At 40.5% G+C, this 25330-nt stretch overlaps 1 protein-coding gene across 2 annotated transcripts; it reads left to right on the plus strand.

Moving 5' to 3' along the window:
* Positions 1-898: 898 nt before the first annotated feature.
* ssh2b (slingshot protein phosphatase 2b) lies at positions 899-23908 on the plus strand. Of its 2 annotated transcripts, XM_022208146.2 has the most exons (15): positions 899-1162; positions 6602-6645; positions 16277-16389; positions 16510-16574; positions 16675-16796; positions 16889-16954; positions 17068-17133; positions 17262-17456; positions 17703-17796; positions 17985-18113; positions 18403-18449; positions 18610-18756; positions 18959-19159; positions 19553-20573; positions 21084-23908. In XM_022208146.2, exons 1-15 carry the CDS (start codon positions 1100-1102, stop codon positions 22389-22391), a joined length of 3681 nt encoding a protein of 1226 aa, XP_022063838.2. In that variant the 5' UTR covers positions 899-1099; the 3' UTR covers positions 22392-23908. The 2 variants fall into 2 exon arrangements, with proteins under 2 accessions (XP_022063838.2, XP_022063837.2); XM_022208145.2 differs by lacking the exons at positions 899-1162; positions 6602-6645 and adding an exon at positions 13538-14006.
* The last annotated feature ends 1422 nt before the right edge of the window (positions 23909-25330 follow it).

Genomic DNA, 25330 nt, shown 5'->3' on the forward strand with positions numbered 1-25330 from the left:
ATTTTAATATGCTTTATTTAATTTCAAAGGGGATGTTTTAATGTCTCAACCTAGGTATAGATAATTTCAGATATAACCTACAAAAAACAAAACAACAAAACAATACTAAACTAAACTACAACTAAAGTTCACTTGTCTTAAGATTTGAGAGTGACTTGTGAAAGCTGATCTGGTAATTGGCCTTAGTATTAATGCATTAAGATGACAATAATTGTTGAAAATACAGAATTATGCAAAAATGTATCTTATAAGAGTCATAAAGCATATTAATTAAAGAGGTGCTCCAATTATATACATCAAAATAATTCTACACAATTACAAATACTAGCCTAAATACTTCGATCTTGGCCTAGAATCCTGTAATGTCTACTGTGTTTCTGTCCTTCATAATTCAAGGTCTTAAATAACTAAATAAATAACACAGAGGATGTCATCTGGATTATCTTGGCTTGGGCGTAAAGACTTAATTTTTTTTATTGGAAAGCCACAGTTCAAAACTGTATATGCAAAGTTTTACTGACACAAGCTTGCACAGCACCAGGATGTAGAGACTGATAAGTTGCATCATGGGTAAAGTAGGATACAGTGATTATGAAGACAAAACATTACTAAGGACTAAAAGTTGGGCTATTTTGGCCTTTATTGTACCAATTTGACCTCAGGTTTTAAATACTGGGGTGTCACATCATTAGAACAAGCCTATGCTAAATTTCTGGAGAAGATTCAAATTTCTAAATTTTGAGATTTTGATTGTTGTAGGTTGTTTGCCTCCTCCTCATTCACTTTAAGTCCTCAGTCCTTCAGTAACATCTGGTATGTTGTTTGACTGACAGATAAGACTTCTCGCTGCTTTGTTTACCTCCAGCACACATACGGTTAATCGGGATTGACAAGCCGAGGCTAGTTGCGCATGCGCAGGAGGCGCTGACAGAGGAAACAGCCGGGGAGTAGTCAAACAGTCCACGACCAGAGAGAAAGAGAGAGGAAAACCGAGAGAAGACCGAGAACTCGGGTCCAGCTGGGGTTCCGCCCTCTCAAGACAATTATGCTCGTCTCGCCGCCGTCGCTTCCTCTAAGGTGTCCGCTTCCCGGTCGCTGAATGGCGCTGGTTACCGTGCAGCGTTCACCGACCCCCAGCACCAGCTCCAGCCCCTGTGTTTCGGTAAGAGCCGCTTTTCCTGAACCCTCCTCCACTACCGCTTCCACGGGCATCAAAACCTAATTTCTGTGCTGTCGAAGGCGACTTGCGGCTTCATTTCCGCTGTCTTTTTGTCGGCTTCTCACTGTCATCAAGTGCCTTGCCTTTGTACTCCTGCGCATGCGTGAAATATAGCTGCTCATCATTTTAGTTACACTGTCAGCGTTGCTGCTAACTTAATATGCTTTTAAAATGTTGTGTCCTCGCTGTCCACAAAGACCGCACCATTAGCTAGTGAGGAAATGGCAGTTTTCCCTCCTGTTTTAATGGTTTCAGCTGTTTACACGGTCCCGTTGTGCACATTTCCGTCTGTGTAAAGGTTCAGCTGGCAGTTAGCTACTTGACAATGTGAAAAAAATTCCCAACTTCCATCGTCTGTGCAGTGAATAATGGCTGAACTTCCCCATTCATCTATGTGAGAATAAATTACACTCTTGGTTTCGGTTTGTAGTTCCAGCATTGCACTTTAACACGTTACCAATTAGTATTTCATGCACCTCCGGTTCTAATAAGCGCCTTGTGGCACACATGTATGCGGTTATTTACTACATGGCTGCTGTGTGCTGCCTTGTTATGTAAACGAGGTTGTGGACGCGTGTCTTTCTCTTTGTCTCTTGTTGTCTGTCTCCTCCCTGTCTGTCGGTCTGCATATTTCCTACCTGCCTCTGTCTTCCTGTCTGTCTGTCTCTCTCTCTCTCTCTCTTTCTGTGTGTGCGTGTGCGGTGAAGTCAGGAGTGTGGCCATGCAAAGCAGAGCAGCAGGTGTTTTCTCCTGTTGCTGTTGTCTCAGCTCACCTGGTTTCTACAGAAGCAGGGGACCCCACCAGACAATCAGACACAGACTGAGGAAGTGATGTACGAGCATACACTCTCGGTTCACCATTCAAATGTTATTCTCAGTTTCTTGCACACATCTGCGTATACTTCCTGTGTCAGTGCTGCAGAGTCTACTATCAACAGCATTGTCTTCTTCAGAGTGGAGCAATTAGTATGATTGTATTTCACCTAAGAGGTGCTTACAGGGCACATACTTATTTCAAGTATTTTCTACAAGGAGAACAATTACTGATAATTGGAACCAGTTTTCATTTGCAGTATACCGTATATTTAATTCTGGCATCATCACATAAACTCCACCACAAAACTTCTTTGAATGTCTTTGTTTGTTTGTGTTTTAGATATGGACATCCCAATCAACTTTTTTTTGTCAATTAATATTGATTATCTGACAATACAGAGTTCCAAACTGATACTATTTTCCAAGAAAATACAGTTAGACAGTGCACACTTTAAGTACACATAAGTTATTAGATCTAATTTACAGCTGTATTGCGTGAAGAGAAGATGGCTGTTCCTTTGTGTAGTTTTTATTTTACAAAACAACAAAATAAACAAACACATCACAGTTTCCGTTAGTTCAGCATTGTTCTTTCAAATAAATATAAGTAAACAAACTAAAATATTTTCATAAATTCCTCATGTTACCTTTTCATTTAGTGCTGCAGCAAAACTAAAACACCCAAAATGAGTATTCCAATCACAATTCTACTTCAAAACCTTAACTTTCACAGTCACAACAAATACAAATAGCAATTGTGTTATTCGTCAATCCTATTATGTCATAAATATTTATACATGTTTTACTTCCAAGTGCTGGCTGAATAGGCTATGTTAGCGTGTCTAACTTCTTTATGGGTTTTAGGGCTGAACAAGAAAGTGAAATATTGTCAAAATTGCAATATGTCCAGATTTTCAGATCACAGGATCTGCGTTTTTTTTTCTAGAAAGGTAAAATGAGTCACAAAATGCATCTAAGAATGAAGCACTGTGGTGCTATAGAGATGATCCAGCCTAATAATCATCTTCTACAGACATAAAGGAATGTCCTTGTTGGATTCAGATCACAGCAAAAATCACATCATCACACAGGAAAAAAAAAACGATAATGTGATTCCCACTTATATCATGACTCATTTTGCAAAAGGGATGAACCAACCAGATTACAGGGTATTTTTTTTCTAACATAGCGAATTAAATAAATGACAAAAAAAATATGAAACTTGTTGTGATTGTAAGGTTTAATTTGTAGATTTGCATTGAAATATTTCAGGTGCCACTCAAAGAGATTTTAGCCAGCGCTAAAGAAAATTTACCAGTGCTAACAAGTGATCAGAAATAACAGTGGAAATGCATAGATTTCTGTCAAACTAGGTAACGCAGATTCATTGTCTTCACTGTATGCAGGCCCATCATGCTAATTGTCGTGCGTAGTCGAATAGCCGACCTATTCTGGGCCAGGAAAAATCCTGTATATGTGAATGTAAATGCAACTGGCTGACATATTTGTATAACTAAAGACTGCATATTGCATAAAAGGATGGGGGAAAAAAACCCTTGTAAGCCCCCCAAAAACATGGAGCACATTAAGGGAAAACTGTGTCAGCTGTTTCCTTCCTAGATTAGATTGCAGTAATTGTGCATGAAAATGTTTTTCTACCCCCAGCTGTGTCCCAAATCACAAACTGCAGTTAAGTTATCTTTTTACCAAGAATGCCAGTCACAAACAGTCCCAAGGTATTGTGGCCTTGAAAGCAACCGTGTTCTTCACACCCTTTGTTTTCTCAGAGTGAAACAGGTTCTGTGAGTAGGCATAATAATAATAACAGTCTTGTTGTGTACAAACACATATTTGGTAATTTCTTCTGACTGTCATCCAGAACAACCTTAAAATATGTAAAAGCATTGACAAAAAGAAATTTTACATACTATTTAGGAATCAGCAGCAAGGAGCGTATGGCTCTAAAGCAGTGCAATGATTAGCTACAGTTTCTGTCCTCTGAATGGTTATGTAAGTTGTGGATGTGGTTGTGAACCAGCCAATCTTTCATCACGCCCGGAGTATGAGCTGTAAAAGTCAAGGAAGAAGATATGCATATGTGTAATTTAGCAAGGTGAGGCAGTCTGGGGTGGTGAAGGATGTGAAGGGTTTTCTAAATGAAATATGCTTTTAAATTGTAACCCGTAGTAACACACATGCTCTGGTAACAAATTGTACAGATACTCATCTGGTTTCCTGTCTAGTTGTCATGTGATGTGTGTGTGTCTGTGTGTGAAGTCTCTCAGGACATGCCTGCTAGCTGTTTTCCCCTCATCATATTTACTTGAATCTTATGTCGAACATGTCTGATGAGGGTGTTTGTAGGGAAAATAGACATTCACACACTTAGACACCGTTGTTTGGTCTTTAGGGAAGAAAACTTGATGTTGGTGGCACAGACTGGCCTCCACTCCTGCGGGTCTCTGCCCAGACTGGATGCTCAGGCTTCACATTTCCATAAGCTTTGAAAAAATCTCAAATTTTCATATGCAAAGTCTTGTTTGTATTCTCATCTAAGCAAAGGTTGGGTGATATATGAAAACATGGAACAACAAGTTACACCTTGTCTCATTTGGTGAACTGAAATATGAAATAACTATATAGTTCATACACAACTTTGTTAATTTTTTTGTGAAATATCCCTTTATTCATTCTCATTTGTGGTGTATAGCGAGGTTATTTGTGTTCATTTGAAATCTGATTATTCATTAGAATTAGAATTCATCATGACGTTCAAGAGAAGTCAGGGTGTTTGAATGTTATCGTCTCAGAAAAACCTGCCAATGACACAATTTTCATGCATTGAGACTTGTTATACAAGACCACAGCAAAGCCATTTACTGTTAAAAATGTATTTTATTAAGGGTCTGAATGGAGTGGAGACTTATACATTGCTTCTGGCATCACATACTTTACATGAGATGCCTGTCGTTTTACTAGATCTGTTTTAAATATTTCTCTGAGAGCCCACAATGGAAACCTGCTTTGGATACTGTGTCTGAGAGCAGCTGAGCACCGCCCATTTCAGTTGTTGCACTGAACTGAATCTGCACCAGTGTCATAAGACCTGGCAGTAATTTCTGGTATCCATGCTGTTTTGTACTTGTCTTTAACAGTCCGTAGTCCCAAACTTATCAGTGTTTTATTGACTTACATTCGCGATGTACAGCAAATACTACATCCCTTTTTAATTTTTAACTATCGCGAATAAGAAAAGATACCGTCATGTGATTTTTCTTTTATATTGTCCATTGTCGATCAGATCAAACCCACTGTGGCAGCCTTGCGTGACTTCGTCTTTTGTCTGTGCTTACTGTGGCCTATCGTCGTCCTGTAATCCACTTCTTCCTTTTATGAAGCTGTTAATGTTTCTGTAATGTCATTAAGGCTAGTTAAGCCTACACACAGCGTAAACAAGATGAGTGCCAGGCATTAAAAGATAAGTGTCAGGCGTTTATCCCCCACTGAGCCCTCACTTAGTCATGTCAAAGCAAAGCTTTATTTTCCAAAATTCTCGGATTTACATTTTTCGTTTTGTGCTTCCTTGTCTCCCAGCTTGTTTTTGTGCGTGAATGTGTTATTCTCTGACCAGCCACACCTTAAAAGCAGACTGAGGTCATTTTCCTGGAGAGTGTGTAAATTGAGTTGAAGCTGAACTCTGCTCTCTCTCCTGTCTCTCTGCACCACTGCTCTCTGCCTGGGCTGGGCTGAATGCTGAGTTGGAAGCTACTTGTACTTTTAATGTGTGTGCGTCTGTGTGTGTGTGTTTGTGAATAGGGCAATACACAAGCTGCTCTTTGTTACCCAGCATTGGACAGTTGAATTCAATTCCTTCTCAAATGTCTTTCAGTATTTGTTTGGTTTAATTGGTGGCACAATTCAAATTTGCTGAATTATTTTTTGTTACGATCTCTCTCATTTGCCACAGCAATGATAATGACTTTTGTTCCTAGGATAAGTTTTGGCGTGTTCAGGAATTATTAGATAGATACAGTGGGGAGAGATGTTAAATGCAGGGGAATAACATGAAATTAAGGTCCAGGCTGGTCAGGAATTGAACCACTCCATTATAACGCTGCAAATAATTTCCGTTGTCCGTTGCTCAACATCATTATATTAATCTGTGTAATGTCCAAATTGTTTATGTTATTGCAGTTATTATTTATAATTGTCTGTCTTCATAAGTATTATTGATGCTTTTTGGCTCTTACTGTACAAAATATTAACGATTTCCTTTTACAGAAAACAAAAAGAAAAATGAAGCTCTGAGATAAATGTCTTATTATGACTGATAAAAGCTCGTCTGTTATCTTTTAATATAATAATGTGATGTAAATGAAGCGATAAAATAATCAGAAAAACACATTGAAATAGACATTTTTAAGCAATTGTTGTAATCCATCAATATTAAAATGTGATAATTTTAATATGATGACATGCTTTGGTCTCCAGCCTCAGTTGTTCACTGTCAATGTTAGTCTCCATATTCTTCTCACTAAAAGTATTTCTCTCATTTTCTCTCCTTAGGAGTCCGGTAGTGGGGAGGATGACCGCCGCTCTCAGCCTCGGAGGTAGGATGGTAGATGTCGTATCAGATAAAGCTCCTACATCTTTTTTTCTCTTTGAGCTCTTAAAAATGTAGTGTAGTTTTGAGACTATAAACCAGGAGTTTGTTTCACAGTGACTTTGTAAGGGAAATGTAAAGCCAGGTCAAGTAAATGAGGAGACACTGTGATTATCTTGCCAAAAACCACTTCAGAACGCAGGGCTTGTTATGTTGCTGCCCCTGACCTCTGACCTGACCTGACCTAGACCAGCAGGGGAGAAAATAGGCTTTGCCTGAAGAGGCAGATAACGATTATGCATTACTTATGTCTGACACTGCAGGACTCCCTTCGTGTTCTGCTGTGACTTGATAAAGAGGTGCTCTGCTACTGCGGTGCGCCTTCCATTGTTGCATCTAAGTTGGAAATCTGGTTTATCCTGTTTGACGCAACCATGCTCGCACCTGGCTTTAGTCCACCGGTGATCAGCAATTTCCTTTCACTGCCTACTGTGTTTATTTGTTCTACATGATACCAATGAACAGTCTTACATTTTCCTTTGTTATATTTGGCCCTTTAATAACAAGTGGAATCCTGAAATCCTCTCATGTATGGGATAATTAATGGTGTTTTGCTGGCTGTCCATTAGAGGGCAGCAACATCTGCGTGATGCCGGTCTGGGTATGTGGGTCAGGGGAGCTCCACTGCTGATCCAGGGGCAGATTGGTAACCACTCCCAAACTCAGGGCGTCTCTGTGCCTGTCTGGTCATTGGAGCTCTGTGCCATCCAACTGAGAGGACTGTCTGTATTTGTGCAGCTGGGAGTGTAATCTACTCTCACATACTGGGGCTGTGTGTGTATGTACAGAGATAGGTACATTATCGGATGTCACTTTGAGTTTGAGTAGTTAGTATATTATTAGAAATATCTTGTTTGGAAGTCCAAAGATTATTTGATCAGTCAAATTTATGCTGTCCTTTTTGTACAGTCATTCACATAGAGTCGAGAGGAAATCAGAGCTCCTGTGACGTTTGATTTGACTGCATGCTGATCCACCCTCTTGTGGAATATGTAACACTGTGACCTTGTTACTTGTGCAGACATGCCATTGTCTAATTTTTGTATTTTTTCAGTGGAGCACATATAAAAATATGAAGTTCCTGGTCAGGAGCTGGGTCTTGTCTTGACTTCAGAATAGCCTCAAACCTTCATGACCTGCTTTTTTAACCAGTGTGGAGCTTTGTATATAATACTGGAAGGAGGAGCCTGTAAAAGCCTGTAGTTCTCTAAAAGATTAGGGAAGTTTTCCCTGTACGTTCAGTTCACTTCTCATATTAAAGGTTTGTTGTGGTAATATTTCTAGACGTCATGGTCCAATATTTTTATTAATATGTTGTAATTTGTTTCCATCTGAACTTTGGAGCATTGTTGGATATTAAGACCAGCACATACTGTTCATTATTGTTCTGGGTAGTGGGTAGTTTTTTTTTCTAGAGTGGAGCTTTATTTCAAGTCATTGTTTAGTATGTCACAGACTTGCATTCATCTAGCTAGATAAGTGTATCTACAGCATTGATACCAGGCTTTACAAATGCTGTATTTCTTACAACAGTACCCAGATGGCAATTCTCTTCTCTCCTCATGAACTTGTATCGTGTCTAATAAAATAGTCACATATTTATCAAGAAATATTCTGACCGAATACCTTCCATACATTGGCCAAAGAAAGCCAGTCATAAGCTGTATTAACAAATACACTGACTTACTGATGTATGCCAGAAAACATATTGTGTAGGAATAAGTGAGATTCTTCACTTATAACCATAAGTTAGGCAAAGATTATTGTGAAGTATCTCACAGTTTAATGTACTGCCTTAAAAATGCAAAAGAAGTAGGAGTTTCTTTATCTTCTGAGTTAAAGAAAGCTCCTGTGTTGTGATTTATTTTGATTAAAACAGACCATGTGTGCAGGGTTTAATTATGGGAATGGTTTGAATGAAAAACTTCAGATATTGTACTCTCACAATCCACTTTTTTAACATGCACTAGAGTTGCAGAATATTAGAAATTCTTTTAAATACTATGCAGTCTTGGCCTTCCCCCATGCCCTCTTCACTCGCATTGTAAATAGAGGATACAGGTTATATGAATAACATCACATTCTTCAAAAATGTAAGCATTGTTTTTAACAGCTGAAATCTAAATACGCACCTCCTACAACAATACTATACTGCTAGACTAATTTATGATGTGTGGGTTTTGCTAGTCACCCCAAATTACATTTAGCTGGACACATTTATGTAACAGCCCATCATTTTTTGAGAAATACGTAGCCTATATCCAGAGGTAAGTTTAAGATCAGGTTTAAGTCATAGCTGCAGTATCAGGTATTCATATCCTGACGGTTTCAGGTGCGTTGGCAAAGACAGAAAAATGATTCAGTATAAGTCAGCCTGTTACGCTCAGTTAATAGCTCTCAAATCCTAGGAGCAGGTTTCTTTTCACCAACTCTGCTGACGTCTGTTGCCTGTCATGCCATAGAAGTCAGCAGAGCTCTTTTTCTGACATCGGTGCCTTGGTGACATTCATTGAGGAAAAAGACTTTGGTGATGCAGTGTGTCTGCCTGCGTAAGCAAGGCTCACTGCAGCGCTGCTGATTAAAGTCAGTGACATCAGCAGGATAGTGACATCAGCTAAAGCAGCAACATCACTGGCCAACCTGCAGAGGGGAAATTAGAAGAAGGATAAGGGAATTTAATATGATCCTACAGTTGCAGAGTATTTCTGATCTTTTCTAATCTTCATAATACTTTAGTAGCTAAAGTTTAGTTAGATGAGGAAAATGTGAAACTATTTGCCTTAATGGGAAGGAGGGACATTGTTTTTTGTTGTTGTCTTGCTACACATTTTCTTTCACCTTACAGTTTCATTGTGTGCTTTTAAGCCTCCACAATAAATCTTTCTCATTCCCTCTGTTGTCATCCAATGAATGTGATGTGTTAGGTGCTATATGCAGATTGATTAGACTGTAAATAATCAGATCGACTTTGTTTTGTGTGTAATACATACAAGGCTTCACTGCTCATGAAGTAGATGGTAATCAATAGTCCGTGGTTGTGCTTCAAATAAATACTGAATGGGCCTTGGTTGAGCTGTATTCGACTTACTTTATGATGTAGTGATCCCTAAGGTGACTGTCTGTGTATTTGTATACAGGGAAACATAAGAGCAGCAGAAGAGTGTCTGGTGTCTGTCTGCACATAAAAACCACATCCTGGCCTTCACTGCTTGTCATTGGATGGTGTGAATTTCAGCAGTCAAAAGGGAGAATAGTTAGTTGGAACTTGATAGATGAGTCCAACAACACACACATAAACATGTAGGTTGCTGAGAGAGTCCACACCTCCCTGAGACGGTATTATAGCGTATGCCTGTTAGACCTAATATAGATCTACAATGCCTTTACAAATCTTGGCACAAATATTTATGTATTGTAATTGCTAAGGCTAATTACAGTAATGAAAGTGATCATGAAGGGAGTCACTTAAGCGAGAAAGTCAGTCAGATTAGTAGAAAGCAACCTCATGACATGAAAGGAGAGCTGTGGTGGGAGAATTGAACAGGAGTCTGATGTGTTGATCAAGTGAATTTCAGATTAGGTAGCTGATATCGACGATGAAGGCCTCCTCATGAGTATTTACGTCTCATTAGTGTAACTTTAGTGCTCTTCTGTTGTGCATCTGTGTTTCAGTTAAGGTTTCTGCTTAATGCTTGACAGCATTCTGATACAGTTCAGTATTTATACACTGATTTTCCCCAACAGAAAAACCACGGACAGCCAAAGTGAATATCGTTGATCATCTCACAACTATACAATTTTCTACCAGGAAACTTTGGGTGCTGGCATACAGCACTCTAACCCAAATCTAGTTTAAGGAATACAACAAAAAAGGTGTCCATGAGGTTTGCTGAAACAAGTCTGATCCAAAAAGACCCCACCCCACAACTCACAGGACCTACAGGAACTGCTGCCAACACCCCATTACCAGACACTATTGGACACCCTGAGAGATAAGAAGGACTTAAACATTATTAGGCAGGTGGTTTTAATGTTGAGGACGATCGGTGTACAAACTTCGATATGTTAAACCACTTGTTTCTGAGACTTATAAATGTGCAAGTTTCAGCTTGTAAAGATCCGTGAAAGAAGGTCAAAACCTCGAATATCCCAGACAGAACCCACTTCATCTTGTACTAAATTCCGCCACCTGGTTATTTCATTAAGCATCAGAGACAACCTAAATGTACAAGACCTCTCAAGCAGCTTATACACATTTACAAGGTGCCACAGATAGATCTCAGAGAAAAACACTGCACTGCTGTGGTTGTTTATCCTGGGGTATGAATTGGCAGTCAGGTGGTGTCCACGTAGTTACCCTCGGTTTGTAATCTATCCTACACATTGAAACCACGAGGGATCGACAAGCAGCGCAACCAAGCCGAAGGTCAAGTTTCTCCTTGTGTCATGGGTTGGCTGCTGTGTCCCTTTTGATTTCTCAATCTTTTTTCCACTGTCATGGTGGTGTTGTTGTTGTTGTGCTGTTGCTGGATGCATTTTCAGTGTCAGGTGTTGCTGACACTGGTGAGAATTTTGTCTCAAGGCTCCAGACCTAGAGTTGGTTACACAACACTGTCACCCTTCCTCCAGCAACAGAGTTGACAAATGCCATCAGTGTGTGTGACCCACCCTGTTCAAAGGATGCCCCTCTGGACATGGTATGGGGGGTAATTAATAGACAATCAAGGGAGGTGTTGTCAGGGAATATTTCTGGTGCTCTTGTTACCCTGTGAAGAGAGAAAACTGGCAGCAGGGGTAGGTGTTACTGACAAAAAATTATGTGAGCCTATGACCAGAAAACCCTTGAAGTTGGTGTGTTGATTTTTAGTCGCAAATCAATCAATGAGAGTAAAACTAGCTTTTTTATTTTTCATTTTGCTTTCTAAAGTAAGAGATTCAGGGATTCCTTAGTTATTTCATAGGACAATTAGGTTTCACCGAAACTGTTAAATACAACATAGAGTTCAGGTTACCAGACCAGGATAGAAAAGAGGAAGTGAAAAAGCATACTGATACCAGAGCTTACTATTATTATGACTAATAATATCACAGGCTTCTCAAGTAAAAAAATCAAGGCTTTGCTTTTATTCGTTGGTGAATTTATGGCTAATCATGATGTATAATGGCCTTACTGCTTTTCTTTTTTTATTTGTCTGTATCTTGACAAAGGTTGAAATAGTGTCTATATACCACACTACTGTTCCACTAGAATTTATTTGGGTTAGGTGTGATATGGTAAGTAAAATGCTAGGAACAATTACGAAAATGTTTGTCCAGGCTACTCTCATAAGTGTTTCAGACTATGAGGATGTTATTCATGTGTTTACTGTCAACTCTACAGTAATACCAATAACTAGACTATTTTGTTGAAATTGTGTTTCCAAGTCATTGTCCAGTACATGTCACTATGTACTTAATGATCTGGTCTCTTTGATTTTATTAAGCTTCAGGAGAATTTGGTATATTTTTATTTTTATTTTTAACACCACTCTCAGGGTGTCCATTTTTATTTTCAAAATGTTATTGGGTAAACTCTCTTCATGCTTGTCTAGAGCTGTTATGATTTTTGTTTGTCTAAATGGATTTCCTTAGCCCTTGCCATCTCCTGTTTCTACACCGAGATCATGGAATAATCTTCAGGACATACCACAGCTTACTGGTTTTGGGGGAAACTCCCTGAGGAGTTCAGTTCAATTTTTTTGTTTTGTGTAGATTCAATTCACATCATAAGCCATCCCAAGGCATTTTGTGCTGTAAGGTGATAGGTTCCACTGTTCTTCTTCTATGTCTGTATAGCAGGTTTCACACTTCTTCTTCTTCTGCGAGATAACCTTGTAAAATTATGCAGAGAAACCAAACAAATCCTGCACTTTCTTTGGATTTTATTTGAATAAACAGTTCAAACTGCGCAAAACCTCAAATTAATGTGTAACTGAAGAGTGCAATGACTATTCCTACGCTGGATTTTATGAATGTATAGCCCTTTGGTTGTTTCATTGGGCTTTGTTGTCATAAAGCTTGATTTTGTCATTTTTGATAAGTTTATAATTGGATGCCTTCTTGGAAGGGTCTTACTGGAAAAAGACCTTTTAATCAAGTTTGGATGACAATAGTGATAGTGGTGTTGGACACACCAATAGCCATGAGAAAATTGTTCAATAAAATGGGCGCAGTCATAACAGCACATAACGAAAGGGCAAAGTTTGGTTGCAGGAACAAACACAAAGCACGCTTTATCCCTCGTTCATAAACAGCCTGTCATATCCCTCAGTAATGGAGTCTTGTCACGTCCTGTCAGGCAGATCTCCTGAAGAAGTTTATCTGTTGCATCTTATTGATGTTTCTCACTGAGGGCAGTTTATCTCAAAGTTCATTTTACTTGCTTTCTTTATTTAAGGTGAGATGATTTCTGTATCCTTAGATGTTTTTATTTATTTATTTATTTAATTAAATTTAATGTTAACATTAAAATTGGTGCCTGTGTGATTTGATTTTTTTAAAAATGGTTATATTGGAAATTTAAAAAACTGACTCCCTAAATAGGTATTAAAATGATCAGATTTAGATACTTATTTGGACTGGTAGATCAGTTTTATCATGATATTTTTCAGCTATACCACCCAATCCCAATTAAAACTAATGCATTTTGGAACCGATGTGACCACCAGCATTAAGTCACATTAACTTTATTCTATGACTGCCAGTAATGTATTTGTCCCTCGGTATGGCACTAATAATCCGTCATACAGTCCTCACCACAGACTGTGGTTTTCTGGATTGGACCGTGTGCGTCTCCTCCCCTTCAGCTTCAGGATTTACCGCAGCCTGCTGCAGACGGATGAAGCAGAAGCCCTGAGCAGATATTGGAGGCACCTGTTCTGCGACAGCATGTGTTAAATGTGTCAGTTATCTCTGCAGCTTCTCAATAATTGACCTTTAATTTGCATCGCGTTGGCGGATAATTTACTGGCAATGTCGTGATTTCTACTGCAAAAAAAAAAAAAAAAAAAAACTTACACCAGAGCTTCTGTGTTTCCACAACTACCTGAGCATTGCGCAGTGATCTCCTCCGCACCTCGACAGCGACTATCGGTGACTGCAGCACGCTTCTGAGCGCCCTGGTCCCGCCACCGCAGCAGCGATGCCTCCCGGTGTTGTTACACCCCCACGGAGCTCGTCGGCCGGCTGCTTCTGCGCCTGCTGCGGGGTGAAGCTGATACCTTATTTCACCGATAACTCCGTGATCTCTCAGGGGGAAATTTATCAGCTGTAAGTGGACTGAATGTACTATGTAGAAATAAATATCAACATGAGCTGCAGTAACATGTAGAGGCAGCTAAATAGTGAGATGCAGCTGCTGCAGTCTGATTCAGACACTCACTCACTTGGACAATGCACTTATATTCTGTCATCACTTGGTTCATGTGGTCATTTATTCTGCACTTAGACGTGTGGTTACAGTGGTCTGGCATGACAAAGACTTGTGGTTTTTCCACAATGACTCAAAGGGAAGGATGTGACAGGACAGAAGCAGTGGCTGTGAGAAGAGGTTTCCTTCCCTTTGCTCCATGAGAAATGTCTACCAGATGCTTCACTCGCCTGCTCACAGGCACTCCCCTCCACCCACCTTTAGTTTTTTCATTGTAGCTGTGCTTCAAATGTATCTTGAGGGGGCACAGGAGGAAGGCACACGGTGTACCATAGTGGGTCAGATGGTGTGATTCATTTGTCATAGTGTATTCTGAGATTGAATGTTGGGAGTGACACTTGCATTCAGTGGAAATGTATGTTTGATCAACAAAGTCGGTGCATAGTTTGTCTACATTTACATATTATTAGCTCGTGTACAAGACATGTGTTTGTGTGACATCCAGGCACACAACAGTGTAAAAAACAAAAAGCTTGTTTATTTGTGGTATTTATTCTTAAAAAAGAATGTGCAAATAAGACTTGGTTCTTACAGTCTATGTCCAATTTTGCCATTTGTCAGTGTTGCCACGGGAAAGAACTTGAAGCTAAAGACTTTAACAAGGATACAGCTGCGTTTGCTTGAATCAAAATGTATATTTGAAAAAAAAATCCAATTTTTTGTTGTGTTTTTTTCTTAAAAATTTCAGAGGCCTTTTAGATGTCTGTCGATATGGTATCATAAATTTTTATTGTACATTTTTCTCACTTAGGAATGTTACTTTAAAAGTCATCTTTGTGAAGCTACAGATTGCTTAATTGTCACTTCTGTAATTACTGCTGTCCACCCCAGGTTTATTCTTCTTTGCCTTCATCCTCATAGCAGACGTGTCACAATGCAACCTCCTGCCTGTGATGGTCCTTTCTAAGCTTATGCCTATACATATCATTTCCCTCCGTATGGAGTGATAACTCAGTCGGTGCTTACTGGTGTTCGTGATTCACAAAACATAGTGAGAAACTCGCTGTGATGTCAATCCCAGATCCAGAAACATCAGAGGAATGTGAAAATTAAGGGAATGCACTGGTCATTTTAAGTCTGTTACATAAGTCTATTGTTCAGAGAGCCGTAGTGCCAAGTGGCTTAGCTGGAAGCTGCCAGTTCCATGCTGGTAGTTGTTCACTTATGTGCCATAAAGTACTGAAGTTACAGCCAAAGTCAGTGAAGTTGTCCTTTGTATAGAGATGAACATTGCAAGTATCCCTGCTGCTTTGGGAAAGTTCATCTGAAGGTCAAATCAGGAAATTGTTTGGTTTGTTTTTCTTGCTGTGTAACTCAGTGCGTCTTTGTTTGTTGTGCCTCTGTCATTTTATGAACTTGTCCATTTCGGTTAAGCCAACATGTAATTGGAGCCAGCTGGTTTCTGCTGCACATTGCACAGTCAAGTGTCTTGAGCTCATGACGACACATAAGTCTTTCCATTATTGTTTTGTGTAAGATGTTTGTTCAGGCGTTCGGTGGGGATTTCCTAAGAAAACAGCATTTTTGAAACAAATTAAACTTTTAGATGCTAAAAATCTTTGTAATATTCAGCTGCTTCATGCTGGAGAACAAAAATGTCTGCTTTTGACAGTTATGCAGGAAATAAATAAAACACAACAATGTTTACTTTGACATGTCCCCACAGTGATGACAGCATAGAGTTAGTGTAGAGTATAAATAATCAGACGCCCAGCTTACAAGCACCAATTGCAGTTGGGGCTCTGAACATTTTGAAGTGTTCCCAACACTCCATATGTTTGTATGTTGCTTGTTCTGACTAGTGGTCCAAAAACAAACAGAATATTGAGTCTACTGTCACACAAGACATAGAAAAACACAAAATCTGCACCTTTTGAGATGCTGCACTTGAAGAATGTTTTGCCGTTTTGCATGAAATTTACTGAAACGATTAGCAGATTATCACAAGATTTGCTGATTGTCTGTCAGTGGGCCTATTAATTGGTTTAGTTGGAATCTAATATAGAGGTTTTGGTTGTTGAAGTGACAAGTCACTAAATGCTGTAAAGGATATCTTGATTGATTAGTTGTTCCTTACTATTTTTTTTTCTCTTTTCACTCTTTTGTGCAGCATCAGTGAAAGTTTCCTGACAGTTAAAGGAGCTGCTCTCTTCTTACCTCGAGGAAATGGCTCCTCCCCATCTTCTGCCTCTCGCTTCTCTCAGCTGCGCAGCAAACATGCTGGTGAGGTTAAATGGATAAATGCCCTGAGGAACAATGATTTGCATTTTGCTAAATACGGTGTCATGTATGCACCGCTGCAGTTCTTCACATTGACCAAAGCTATGCCTCTGATCTTACCAGGAGACATCCAGCAACATCTGCAAACCATGTTCACTCTCCTCAGACCAGAGGACAACATCAAACTGGTGGGTCCGCAATACAACACAAACACTCAAACAAAATAAAGGTTTGTGGTTTTCAATCAACTGTCAAGACATCAGCTGTGTTTTTTTTTCCTGATTCCAGGCGGTTCGATTGGAGAGCGCCCATGCTCAGGTCACCCGTTACATGGTGGTGGTCTCAACTAATGGTCGTCAGGACACGGAGGAGAGCGTGGTGCTGGGAATGGATTTTAGCCCAGTCGATAGGTGAGACGGTGACACAAACACACGCTTAAATGCATCTGAAGTTTTGAGGCTGTACATAAATTTGTAACATGATTTTTTTTTCCCCCTTTCAGCTCATGTTCTGTAGGGCTGGTTTTGCCCTTATGGAGTGACACCTTGATACATCTGGATGGAGATGGGTGAGAATATTTCCAACATACTTTATCTATACAGCACACCAGTCTGCTAAGATGGCTGACACAATCATTTGTAATTTAACCTCTGACTGTGCTTTCTCTCTTCTTCCTCTCAGGGGTTTCAGTGTGTCAACTGATACCAGAGTCCATGTGTTCAAGCCCGTTTCTGTGCAAGCCATGTGGTGAGTCACACTGTGGATATTTGTGTATTGACTTATGTTCTTCATCTTAGTGTCTCATTTATGCAAGTGTTTTTCTATCTCTGCGCTTCTTCTTCAGTTTTAAATCTTATTTTTGTCTCTCACCACAGGTCGGCCCTCCAGTCACTCCATAAAGCGTGCGAGGTGGCTCGTTGTCACAACTACTTTCCAGGCAGCTTGTTCCTCACCTGGGTCAGTTACTATCAAAGCAGAGTCTCTTCTGATCAGGCCCGAATCAATGAGTGGAATGCAATGCAGGATGTGCAGTCACACCGTGCCGATTCGCCTGTACTCTTTTCTGATGTGTAAGTATCCAGATGATATGGACTTTGTTTTTCACTTTTATTCACTCACTACCATACTTTTTCACATTTTTTTCTGTACAATAAGCCCATGATCATCTGTAGAAAACTGAATGGCATGCAAATATTAGAAGACAAACTGTAAAAGTTAGAATCCCCGGGTAATACACATAGTGCTATAAAGTGGTTTGGTTAAGTGTCAATGTGCATATGCTTCATATCATGTTTGTGAATATGATGTTTTTTCAGACCTACAGAAAGAGAGCTGACAGAGCGTCAAATCAAAAGCAGTTTGAGGGAAATCATGATGCAGAAAGATCTTGAGAATGTCACCTGCAAAGAAGTGAGTCACTGCTTCAGATGCTGATTTGAGGATCACTGAAGGTTCTAAACATTCAATCAGTGTTCGCAAGGAACTGGGTCCATGACCGGGTTCTTAATTTCCTTTTTAGTCTTCAGTGTCAAACTTTAAAGTCCTGTGTTTTAGGTTAAGCTTGTGTATGCTGCTCCTGACTGTAGTGTTTTCTGCAGATCCGAACAGAGCTAGAAATGCACATGACATGCAACCTGCGAGAGTTCAAGGAGTTCATCGACAATGAGATGATTATCATTCTGGGCCAGATGGACAGTCCGACGGAGATCTTTGATCACGTCTTCTTGGTAGGTTAACTTGGAGTGCCTCTGCTGCATTTGGCACCACAGAAAAGAAAGTATCTGATGATTTACCCCCACTTTTTTTACATGAAAGTTACTTCATGTCTAGGGAGCCTGACTAAGTATGTAATAGTCTTGTGTAATTCTGAGTTCCTCCCAATTTTAAGGTACTTTGTTCTTGTTTGCTTTGGAGTGCACTCTGGATGTCAGCATGTCTTGCTGCTGGATTTTAGCATTATGAAAAGCTCAGTGGAAGGCTCTGAACAAGTCTGAGGATTGCTTTTGCTTCCTGCAGGGATCTGAGTGGAATGCATCCAATTTGGAGGAGTTGCAGAAGAGTGGGTAAGAAGGACAAAGAACAACACAACCCTTTAAACAGTACAAAGTGTGGTGTAGTTAGTAAGAACATGAAGTATTCATATGAGAAAGCCCTAAGATTATTTTATTGGAATCAAATTAAATGTCATCACCTCTCTCATCCTCTTCTAATCCCATTGTACAGAGTTCAGTACATCCTGAATGTAACGAGGGAGATTGATAATTTCTTCCCTGGCATGTTTGAGTATCACAACATCCGTGTTTACGACGAGGAGGCCACTGACCTGCTTGCCTACTGGAATGACACCTACAAATTTATATCCAGAGCCAAGTAAGTTTCAGACTCCTGCGTCAGTGGTCTGCTCTCCTTGTTAGGGAAAAGTATTCTGTCTTTCTTTTTGCCTTTTCTGTCTGTTCTCGTTGGGGTTTTTTGTTAGTTTTATTTTTTGAAAATTTGGTCCTTTGAAAACTATGACTCAGTCAAACCATCTGCCTCATAGAACTGTTGACTCAATTCTTTATATCTTCACCAGGAAAGCTGGGTCCAAGTGCCTGGTGCACTGTAAAATGGGCATAAGTCGCTCTGCGGCCACAGTGATTGCATATGCCATGAAAGAGTATGGATGGGATTTGAAAAAAGCCTTTGATTACGTCAAGGAGCGTCGAACTGTGACCAAACCCAACCCATCTTTTATGAGACAGCTGGAGGAATATCAGGGAATACTCATGGCCAGGTACCCACACACAAGTGTATTTTGTATCGGTTTTTAGAGATAGCTTGATGTTGACACTGCATGTACTGTATGAGGACATGGAGCATGAATTGCACTCATTTGGTGTGGTGATTCTGGCCCCCTTATCAGTTCAGAGTAGAGTGATACAGAGTAGAGTGATAATCCTTTCTAGGTTCATCACTGCTAATAGCTGCTTTCATATTACACATGATCATTGATCAACTGAAAATAAAAAATGTGGTAAAATTGTATTTCATTTCAGCATCATATTTATTTGTGAAATAATACATATAGCACACTAACCTTATATATATAGCTTCTCTGCAGAAAAATAAGTTTAAGCTTTTCTTTTTCTTGTGTTTATTCTAACTCGCATGTTACCTTCTTTCGCAGCAAGCAGAGGCACAACAAACTGTGGCGTTCTCACTCCGATAGCGATCTGTCTGAGCACCATGAGCCACTGTCTAAATCCTACGCCCAGCCCCACAGCCTGGGTCGCTCAGACCCTCACAACCAGGCGAGCAGCACACCTGGTCCCTCCGTGAAAGAGCTGCTGGAATCACTGGGAACCTCAGCCAGCATTGGCAAAGCATCACACTCCACTAGCCAGCCTGATACTGGTATCAGGTCCAATCAGTTCGGCTCTTCTTCCCTTGAGGGGGTGGCAGCTTTATCAGGTGATGCTGAAGCTCGAAGCCCTAAGGCTGCCTCTCATTCTGCTGTAGTCCAGAGCAGCCAGCCGGACCCCCCTCGTCCTCACTCCACAGGTGGTTCTGTGTCTTTATCTCCCCCACTCTCCAATGGCTTATGTGACTCTGCGGAGCAGCGCTCATCACCTCCTCTCTCCCAGCCCAGGGCCGCCACTGTGGTGCCTGAGCCTCAAAAGACAGATATGGTGACTGTTGCACAAAGTGTTTTGGTTAGACAACCTCACCCGCCTCCATCTCTGCACCACCTCCCTGCCTCTCCTGCTCCATTCTCTACTCTTGCCTGCATGGATGACGGGGCTGTCAAACCAGCGTCATCCTGCTCTGTGATAAAACCAATGTTAGTGTCAGTGCCTGAGCCCATGACTACACAAACACCAAGCACACAACAGGCTGGACCCTCTCTGTCTGCACCAGTGCTGGTCAAAAAACCAGACTGTGATCCATGTGGATCATCTTTGGATGGTTTGGCCTCCCATCCTTCCTCCAATAATGATTTCATCAGCTATCCCAGTGCCATTCCACACGACAATGTGATGTTGTTCGGCCACAGCGCAGATCACATTAATTTTTTCAGTGCCAGGGAAAAATTCAAGGGAATGAGTCAAGATGGTAAAAGTCACTGTGCTGCAGGACAGCAGTCACCCCTAATGAAGAGCTGTGGCAAAGAAGCCCCACTTCAAGAGGTCTCCACTTGTGAAAGAAAGGTAAGTGTTGCTTATAGCAAACCTTACAACACTACTGCAAACTTAATTTCATCCTAATACCAAAATTATGGTAGAAGCTTTAGGCCTCGTAGAATTCCTTCTTAGGCTTCTTTCATGCTCTGGCAATTATCTCAGTTTGTAAGTTTACAGTGGAGTTACAAATATAGGCGTTATGGTTTTTGAGGCTACGGATATGTGGAATGTAACACAGATTATCTTAAAACATTTTTTTGAACAAATTCGATTTTTGGTGGCATTCGGAAGTGTAGTGACCCCAGAGCAGTTAAATTTTGCCTCATATTGTTATCTTCATTTGGTTAAATTGGCCTGAGTTGTCTTAAGTGTAAGAACGCCACCTAGTGACACATAAGTAGAATGTTTTATGCCAAGTATCTGTCACATGTGAATCAGTTTTACTGAACTGTCTTTTGAATAACTTTACGGTATATTGACACTCTTATTCAGCATTTACACAGAAGTATCTTATATATGTCCCTCTTTCCTTGATAGGACATTCATGTCCCTGTGCAGGTCACAGGACTGAAGCCCACAGAGGCGTCAGCTCTCGACCCTCTTAGCCAACCAGAACCTCAAGGCCCCCTTGACCAGGAAGTGAGGAAGTCGAGACAGGAAACGGAGGTTAGAGATGTTTCCTCACAGAAGGAAGCAGAGAATGTAAAAGAGGAAGGAAAACACAAAGAGGAGGAGGAAGGGGCTCCTGCTCGTCTCTACAGCGACTGGACAAGGGGGTCCGTTCGACGTGTCACCCAACAGCTGGAGCAAAGAATGAAACACGAGACTCCTTCGCCTTCATCCTCTCCGCCGTCCCTCTCCGGCAGCACCTCCAATGCTCAGCGGCGTCCTCATAGCATCCATGTTGCAACAATCTCAAATCCCCAGGATGCATCTGTTTGCTCGCAGGTGTCAGTAGCTGGCACTGTGCATGAAGCGCAGGAGGAGGAGAATGGAAAATTAAGGCCAGTTAAAAGAGAGAGTGCTAATGTAGTAGAGATGGGGGCGCCAGGAAATAATGACAAAAGCACAAAAGGACACAAAGTCCAGCCTGCTGATATTAGACTGCTCTCTACCTCGTCTTTCCACCACTCTGCCCAGTCTCCCTTTGCCTCTGTGAACTTCCTATGTTTGGAGGGCGTGACCGAGCTCGAGTCAGGCACAGACTGGGACTGTTCAATAGAGGGACCCCACAGTGACTTTATCATGAGGGAAACGTGGGAGACTTTGTGTGAGCTGGGTGCCTTCTTGCAGCAGGTGAGCATGGGTGGAAGCTGCACGGCCAGGCGAGTGGAACGGGCTTTTGGCCCCACTCAGAAGCGAGGGAGCAGCATCCAGAAGAGGGTTAGAGAGATGGAAGCCAGGATTCGCCAGGCAGGGCTGACCCCTCCATCCCTCATGAAGCGTTCAGCCTCTCTGGCCAAACTGGGCTGCTTGGAGCTGCTCGCCAATGACCTGAGTGAGTGGGAGCTCAGCCGCTCCACCGCCGCCGCTCCGCCCTTAGCACAACCACCAGTCCACACAGTCAGTGATGAATCCAAGAAGCAGCGGGTTCACAACTCTCCTTCCTCAGCCAGCCAGCACTCAGACGTCATTGAGATCAGTGCAAAGAGGCTTTCCGAACCGGGAGAAACCTCACCAGGAGCAAGCCGGAGTCCGCAGAGAGGAAACGTCGCAAACTCTGCCCAGGATTTTCTACATTCGCCTGCGCCAACACTTATGACCACAAGGCAGCAATATGGAAGGACTCATCCTTTGAGGCGGCTTAAAAAAAGAACTGTTAGCACCCTTTATCACACCATGTAATCCTCATCGTGTGTCTGTGTGTAAGAGAGAGCGAGAGAAAGGGATCATGCACCTAGAAATGGAAAATAAGTGCAGATGTAAAACTTATTCAGCAAAACAAACCAATGCCTCTTGCCTTAAAGGATATGTTTAGGAGTTTCTCTACATTTTTCCCTACAGATCCACCAAGAGCCTGTGAAATCTGTGACGTGCGATACCAGCGTCGGTGCAAGAACAGTGACAAGGCTATGAAGGGTCCAGGAATTAACTTAAAAAGCAACAAATCAACAAATCATCCGGACGTTAACATGCCTGAGCCTCGGTCTTTACGTCATTGCTGGTTTCTCCTTTTATCTACTTGATATTTACTTGACTGGTTGGTGGGTTGAATCGTTCAGCCTGATGTTATGTAGAATGTAGCCTCCGTTTTCCTCTTCTCCTGCTTTCATGTTTGTTCATCCACATTTTTTTTTTAGTTACGCTGGAAAGAAAAAGCTGCAGCTGTTCTTCTGGTACAATCCTGACAGGTAAATGAATCTGCTCAAAATCGCATCAACACAAAGTGGCAGATTTGGTTCAAAATGATGAAAAATTTGGCAAAGCTTTGTACCAAAATTAAATAGGACTAATCAAAGCCGATTCTAAACATACAAGATCTCAGGTTGAACCACGGATATCATAGATTAGAGCTTTCCCTCAAAAAACGGTGTATCCAGAGCTGTTGGTAGGATTTGGAAATAGTTGCATAGTTGCACGCCAGTTTATTGGACCAGAAAGAGAAGAGACATGCTGGATTTTTTTGTTTGTTTTGACTACACAATACCTCAGTAAGTCGACCAAATCTGACCTGCACAAACGTCAGGTTTTGGGTTCCTGGAATGTGTGTTTCATTCAATCGATTTTAACTTCATCATCACTCGGTAAACTGATGTAAACTCGTCTCTATCATGTCCTCTCCTTCTGATGCCACTCAAACTAGATTTTTTTTTTTAATGTATGTATTACTGTTTGGGAGAAAGGTTAGGGGGATTGGGAGTTGAAGGCAGAGTGTATATTTGTGGGTTTTCTGTTCTGTTCTCTTTGGGATGTAAAGGTCTATATTGTTGTGAGTGTTGACATTTTAGGAACTGTACATGTTTTTTATATCTGGTTTGTGTCTGTGTGGGAGTGTGACTGTGTAGCACAACTTCACCATGTGGGTGTGTACTTTCTTTTTTTTAAATTGATCGTTATCTCTTTTGTACACTTTTTAGGAGTATACCTGTGACTGGCAAGTGAAGCTTCTCTGCAGTCTATCAGAAATGTCTGTACAGGGACGTCTGTCATACATGCACTTTACTCCCTTTTTAATTTTCAATGTGGCTTTTTTTTCCTTTTTTAATGTGTGTTTGCTACTTTGGGGGAGCATGCTTAGGTAGTAGCAGTTGTTGGGTATGTGTGTGTACTGTCAAAACTTTGTTTTCTTTATTTTAAACTGTCAGTGTAAATATTCTTTTATATCATGTGCTTCAACTGTGACTATTAAACAATGGAAATTATGAAGAGTTTGTTTTACTGAGTCTTTACAGCAACATCAGGCCTTGACATCAACAGAAACCATGTCAGTGTGTGTTCAGTTTTTACATTCTAACTATGTTTTTGATGTTTAACAGTTATTGTTTAGTTTTGTCAAAAAAACAATCAAAAACTATGAAAAGTCCATCATAGTTTCCCAGTCCTATTGGGCACAACTGGATGAAAGATTCTTACTCAGTTCCTTGTTTAGTTACTGATTTCTCCATTTTAATTTGCAATATAATCGTTTTAGTATTCTACATACATATAAAGGTGTCTGGAGCACAGTCTTTGGGAATGTGTAGACTCTCCCTTATTTCTCCTTTTGCTTAATTTGCTTCACACCATGCTGTGACCTCAACATGAGCAGACTATTTTCTCTTTCTTGGGTTGTGGGGAAGCTGAAAGCTTGAAAAGAGCAGCAAAAAAGACAGTTTGAGGAAAAATTCCGAGCCGAAAAATTAACTTTCCAGAAATAATGCCCCCTGTTGGTTTTTAATGTCTCTAGAACACATTGTCAACTACTACTAGTGCTTATAAACGGTTGTTTCACTGAAAACTGTTCTCTCGATTGTGAACAAACAGCAGGTTAAGCCTGTTTGCACATTTATAAGACGTCAAAAATTTTACACACACTTGTGAAAACCGTATATTTCATGCCAGTTTTCAGTGACTCCTGTAACTCTTAATTCTCTGTGATGGAATCATTGAAACATGTATATTTGTTGTAAAGATAAAATAGTGAATGTTTAATTCTTTCAATGATTTATCATAGGTTCTTTTTTTGGAAATCAACAGAATCTGCTGCATATATTCAAATTAAGCTGAAGTTTTGTGTAGAAATTTACTCATTTCTGTGGTAAATTGAATATAAAAAACTAAACTAGAAGTAAGATCCATTAGCTGGCCTTTTCAGTATATTTTTCACAATTAATATACTGAGGCAGTAATTGCATCTTAAATTTGTGCCTTCAAAATCCACTAACATTTTTCATACGATGTTCTTTGTTCTTGCTGTGAACATGACAGCAGAGTGTAAGGTGTGATTTCTTAACTAATTTCAAACAAAAACAGTGAGCAGAGAAACTAAGTGCAGCCGTTCAGCCCAGCCTGTACAGTGTCATTTCTGCTATTTTGGTCGTCTGGGTTCTTGTTAGTCAGACATTTTGCTGTCACCACCTACAATGTTCACTCCTGGACTCCACAGTGACTCTAGTAAGTCGCAAGCAGCAACTGAAGCAATTAATATCTTCCACAAGTAACACTACCAGGTGGGGAAGGTTTTGGACACACCTTTTCATTCAGTGGTTTTTATTTAATTTTTTTGTAGATTGTAGATTAATACTAAAGACATCCAAGCTATAAAAGAATACATATGGAATTATGCTGAAAACAAAAGGTTAATC

The sequence above is a fragment of the Acanthochromis polyacanthus genome, chromosome 17, assembly GCF_021347895.1.
Source record: "Acanthochromis polyacanthus isolate Apoly-LR-REF ecotype Palm Island chromosome 17, KAUST_Apoly_ChrSc, whole genome shotgun sequence".
NCBI classification, from domain to species: Eukaryota; Metazoa; Chordata; class Actinopteri; family Pomacentridae; genus Acanthochromis; species Acanthochromis polyacanthus.